The 6,000-nt window shown below is 48.5% G+C and overlaps 1 protein-coding gene across 1 annotated transcript; it reads right to left on the bottom strand.

The window, feature by feature from the left end:
* Window positions 1–3,148: 3,148 nt before the first annotated feature.
* LOC115946935 (olfactory receptor 8I2-like) lies at window positions 3,149–4,102 on the bottom strand. The gene has a single exon (XM_031051442.2). It carries the CDS (start codon window positions 4,100–4,102, stop codon window positions 3,149–3,151), a length of 954 nt encoding a protein of 317 aa, XP_030907302.2.
* Between the last annotated feature and the right edge of the window lie 1,898 nt (window positions 4,103–6,000).

The raw sequence follows: 6,000 nt of genomic DNA, 5'->3' as shown, positions 1-6,000 counted from the left end.
TAGGGGTCATTTTCCCTAAGAGACAGACAAGGAGGGGGAGATGTTTATAACACTTACCTTCCATTAGAGCTTGCTTTATCCCTAGCTTGGACACTAGAGGGTCTTGCCTCTCATTAGGAGTTGTTTGTACTGTTTGCATGGTGCAAGGAACCTCAAGGGTGTAGCCAGGACCAGTTATTCCCAATGGGAAGGCGAGCTGGGAGCTGAAAGTGGCCACAAAGGAGAGCATGGTCCCTGTGTGCCTGAGCACAGCAGCAGCTTCCATTGACAGCCCAGAGGAAACTAAGAGTCAAGATTAAGTCATGATTGCTACAGACCAGGAGCAAGCACAGTTACAGCCCTAGAAGTGGTCCCAGCTCCAGGACTGAGCTTAAATAGAGCCTGAGCCTATGGCAGAGGGTGTGTGTGAAGGACTGAGGTAATGCTGGCCATGGCAATTACTGTGGCTGCTCTTCCTGATGTCTCAGGGAGAGGGGAACTGGGTTTTCCACCAGCCAATGCCCTAAACACAGCAGCAGCTCTGCATGTAGGCTCCTCTGATGTATTCCTGTGCACAGAGGATGAAATAACGGAGCAGAAAGGAGCAAAGGGCTCTTTTATTGTATTAATGATTCTCATCCCTCCTCAGTTAAGCAAAATCATGGAATCATGGAATGATTTGGGTTGAATGGAGCTTAAAGCTCCTCCAGCTCCAACCCCAACCCCTTCCCATGGAGCAGCTGCTCCAAGCCCCTGTGTCCAACCTGGCCTTGAGCACTGCCAGGGATGGGGCAGCCACAGCTTCTCTGGGCACCCTGTGCCAGCGCCTCAGCACCCTCCCAGGGAACAGCTTCTGCCTCAGAGCTCAGCTCAGTCTCCCCTCTCTTGGGCAGGTTCAAGCCATTCCCCTTGGCCTGTCCCTACAGGCCCTGAGGAAGAGTTCCTCTCTTATTCTATCTGAGTAAGTTGCTTCCCATGGTGTGTTCTTTTTTTTCTTGAAGAAATTGTCCAAATGTCTCTATTTTTCATGAAAACTCCATCAGAAACTTCGATTAAAAGCTTACAAAGTGATCATTTCACTTCACACCAGCTTAAATCAGATTTTGACTGGTTGCCATTGCATTCATTCATTATTCATCACAGTTCTTTGCAGAAGACCACAGTTTCCAAAGATGCTTATTTTAAACCATAAATGTATTCAGTTTGTCATTATACAAGTACATGTTCTTCCAGCAATTGTACAGTTCATTAAACAGAGATGGTGTGTTTGGATTAAATGTTGAAACCCCTCCATCTACTGTTTCATTTAGAGCATTTTCCACCTCAGTAATGTGATGACACACAGAAGGGATGTGACATGGTCAAGTCCACAAAGCACAGGCTTGCTACTGAGTATCCAAAAAGGAAAAGATATAAAGACCACACATCCCAGGAAGATTTTAGTTGGGACACAGTTCTGCCCATGGGATAACCTACCTGTGCCTATCACAAGTCCTTAGCACTGCTCCAACTCACTCACATGGGATAAGTGTATTGGATGCTCATATAGGTATCATAGAATCCCAGACTGATTTATGTTGGAAGGGACCTAAAAGCTTTCCAGTTCCAACCCCTGCCACGGGCAGGGATCCCTTCCACTGGAGCAGCTGCTCCAAGCCCCTGTGTCCAACCTGGCCTTGAGCACTGCCAGGGATGGGGCAGCCACAGCTTCTCTGGGCACCCTGTGCCAGCGCCTCAGCACCCTCATAGTGAAGGATTCCTTCCTTACATCCAATCTGAATCCCCCCTGTTTCAGTTTGAACCCATCACCCCTTGTCCTATCACTCCAGTCCCTGATGAAGAGTCCCTCTTCAGCGTCCTTGTAACATGTTTCAGACACTGGAAGCTGCTCTGAGGTCTCCACACAGCTTCTCTTCTCCAGGCTGAGCAGCCCCAATGTTCTCAGCCTGATTCTGTATGGGAGGTGTTTCAGACCCTGAGCATCCTTGTGGCCTCCTTTGGACTTGCTCCAGCAGCTCCGTGTCCTTCTGATGTTCCCTGCGGAGAAGGACATTGGGGTGTTGGCTGATGGGATACTGAACATGAGCCAGCTTCACTTAACAGTATCCTGGGCTGCATCAAAAGAAGTGTGACCAGCAGGTGAAGGAGGTGATCCTGCCCCTCTGCTCTGCTCTGTCAGACCTCACCTGGAGCATTGTGTGCAGTTCTGGGGTCCTCAACATAAAAAGGACATGGAACTGTTGGAACAAGTCCAGAGGAGGCCACGAGGATGCTCAGGGGCTGGAGCAGCTCCTGTATGGAGACAGGCTGAGAAAGTTGGGGCTGTTCAGCCTGGAGAAGAGAAGGCTGCGTGGAGACCTCAGAGCAGCTTCCAGTGTCTGAAGGGGGTTACAAGGATGCTGGAGAGGGACTGTTCATTAGGGACTACAGTGATAGGACAAGGGGTGATGGGCTCAGACTGAAACAGGGGCGATTCAGACTGGATGTAAGGAAGGAAATTGTCACTGTGTGGGTGCTGAGGCACTGGAATGGGTTGCCCAAGGAAGCTGTGAATGCTCCATCCCTGGCAGTGTTCGAGGCCAGCTTCGATAGAGCCTTGGGTGCCATGGTTTAGTGTGAGGTGTGCCTGCCCATGGCAGAGGGTTGGAACCTGATGATCTTTAGGTCTATTCCAACCCTAACTATTCTATGATTCTATAGACACCAAAACTATACCAGAACTGCTGGGGATACCGGAGCCATTTCGAACCATTGGTCCTTCCCTCAGGTTTCCAAGATTGCTTTGGATGAATGCTTATCAAGCAGGCAATGGAGACAGTGGTCACTGCCTTACCTCAAGGCTGAGCCTCCTTTTTGGGGGCACTACCTTCATTTTAGCACAATTTAGACACAAAACACTATGGTGCTGTCTGAGTCCAGCTAGAAAACAGCTGACCCTTATTTGGATGAATTACTGAAGGCTCAGGCCTTGATTAAAACCACCTGAAGCTGTTTGAAGAAAACCATTTGTTGTGCTGGTTCTCTATACCCTGCACTTGCTGTGTCATCTCCTTATCTCTAAGAATGAACAATAGCAAGTATTAATGACCAGTAATGATCAGTTCCATGACCACATATTCCACATATTCCTTCCTTACCTGCAAAGCATTGAAGAGCTCCAAGTGTGCTTTCAAACCCTGGATAGATGTGGCAGCAGCTTTCGCTCCCACAGCCTCCTCAGAGCCCCCTTCACCTCCTTGTTCCTCAGGCTGTAGATGAGGGGGTTGAGGGTTGGGGTGAGGATGCAGTAACACAGCGACACCAGCTTTGCCTGACCCCATGAGGATGCCCCATGAGGCTGGACATAGGTGAGGATGGCAGGTGCATAGAAGATGGTGATGGCAGCCAAGTGGGAGGCACAGGTAGAGAAGACCTTCATCCTCCTGCTGGCCACAGGGATGTGCAGGACGGTGTGCAGGATGTAGGTGTAGGACACCAGGATCATCAGGAGAGGGCACATGGAGTTAAAGGCAACGGTGTAAACCTGCAAGAGCTCATTAGTGCTTGTGTCTGAGCAGGAGAGCTGCAGGAGGGTGGGCAGCTCGCAGAAGAAGTGGTTGATGCTCCTGGCCTGACAGAAGGACAACCTCCCTGCCAGCGTGGTGTGCAGCAGGGAGGTGAGGAACCCCATGGCGTACACCAGCACCATCATGCCATAGCAACGCGCCCTGCTCATGGTAGTGGTGTAGAGCAGGGGCTTGCACACAGCTGAGTACCGGTCGTAAGCCATTACCCCAAGCAGGAAGCACTCACAGGAAGCCAGAGCAATGAAAATATACATCTGGGTAAAGCAACCCCAAAAGGAGATGTGGCTTCTCCCCCGCAGGAAGGTCTGCAGAGCTTTGGGGATGGTAGCAGAGGAAAGGCAAAAGTCTATGGAAGACAAGTGGGTGAGGAAGAAGTACATGGGGGTGTGGAGGTGGGGGTCAGTGGTGATGAGCAGGATCATGGTCAGGTTCCCCAGCACCATTAAAACATAGAGGGATAAGAGGACTGTGAAGATAGTGGTTTGTAGCTGTGGGGCATCAGAGATGACCAAGAGGATGAAGCTGGAGAGAGCAGTGAGGTTTCCTCCATCCGTCATTTCAACAAGGTGATGGGTTTGGATTGAAAGGGAAGGAATTGGTGAAATACATCCCTAGGAGAGAAACAATGTGGAAGTTTAGTTGGAGTTTAACCTATAAAGTAAATGCAGTAGAAAATGTTGTCTCTGTAATGGTGTGTTTCTGTCTGTAGCCCAAGATCTCAAGAGGTCATAGAGGTGAAGGAGCTCATTACACAGCCTGAAACCAAAAGAGAATAATTCTAACATGATTGTTATACACGACACTAATGATACCATGATAAACACCATGTCTATCTAAGAGTAAGACAATAAAATCAAATAAATACATCCCCAAATGTGGAAAACAGAAAAGATTTTCTATTTTCTTCACTGATTTCTGGGAATTTTAGGATTTTTTTCCCTCTTTATTGTGTTTTAAAGACTGAATCAATGCTCTTCTGTAGATTCTTTATTGTGGTACAGCCTTTTCATCACAACACAAAGCCATGTACTTGAAATATGGTTTAAGTTCTAAGCGTATTTGCTTTTGAAGAACCCCCACCCTGCATAAGGTTAAGGGAAAGCAGTGGTCTTGGCTCCAGCAGAGCTTTGCTGTGATTGCAGTGAGCTTCCTATGACCAACCTATATATCCACCTGAGGGTGTAAAATATACCAGATACAGACCAAAATGTTAAGGCTTTACTTTGGATATTATCCTCTCTGCCATTCAATTCCTCTGCAGATGAATTATCTGATGGAATATCTATGTATGAATGGCTACATTGCTGCTAGATTACCCCTAAATCTGTTGTAGATGGAGTCAGGAACGTGGGGGTTTGAAGCAAACCTATCCCTTCCAGTGCATTTTATTCACACCATGGTCTAGCATAGAAGGGTTTGGGTCAAAGGTACCTTAAAAGTCATCCAGTCCCAACCTGCTGCCAAGAACCCCCACGCTGCAGAAGGTTATGCGATAGCAGTGGTCTTGGCTCCAGCAGAGCTGTGCTGTGATTGCAGTGAGCTTCCTATGACCAACACAAATATTCACCTACAGGCGTAAAATATATCACATATAAAGCAAACAGTTAAGGTTTTAGCTTGGATATTCTCATATCCCCCATTCCACCTATCTGCAGATGCATTATCTGATGGAAGAACTAACTATGAATGGCTACATCACTGCTAAAATATTGCTAAGTCATTTGGTCAGGAACGTGGGCGTTTTTGCAGCAAACCTACCCCATACTAGGGCACTTTTATTCACATCATGGGTTATGATAGAATGGTTTGGGTTGAAGGGGCCTGAAAGCTCCTCCAGCTCCAACCCCAACCCCTTCCACTGGAGCAGCTGCTCCAAGCCCCTGTGTCCAACCTGGCCTTGAGCACTGCCAGGGATGGGGCAGCCACAGCTTCTCTGGGCACCCTGTGCCAGCGCCTCAGCACCCTCATAGGAAAGAACTCCTTCCTTATCTCCAACCTGAATTTCCCCTCTTTCAGCTTAAACCCATCACCCTTTGCCCTATCACTACAGTCCCTGAACAAGACTGAAATCCAACATGCCATCCAGCATGTGAGAGGCTGCACACCCAGGGTCAAACTGTACCCAGCACCCATCAAACCCTTTTGTACCTGCTTGGTTCAAGAGGAAGGTGCTGGTGGATGCAGTGCCTGCAGCTCCTGTTTGAACACATGCGATGGGTTGAAGGAGAGATGCTTGTGAGCAGGATGCTGCAGGCTGGCTGCTGGAGGGGTTTTATCTCACAGGAGGCATTACCTCAGAGGCTTGTGTTGTGCAAACTGTTCTCCCAAAGGAGCCTCCTCCATCACATCATTGCTTTGACTTGATCACAAACATAACCTCTCAATTCCTCTCCGTCCCAACTCCTTCTGGCTGCATCAGCAGCTCCAAGAGCAGTTCTGCTGCAGAGACCTGCCC

The sequence above is a fragment of the Melopsittacus undulatus genome, chromosome 4 (assembly GCF_012275295.1).
Source record: "Melopsittacus undulatus isolate bMelUnd1 chromosome 4, bMelUnd1.mat.Z, whole genome shotgun sequence".
NCBI classification, from domain to species: domain Eukaryota; kingdom Metazoa; phylum Chordata; class Aves; order Psittaciformes; family Psittaculidae; genus Melopsittacus; species Melopsittacus undulatus.
This window is presented reverse-complemented; position numbering and strand designations above follow the sequence as displayed.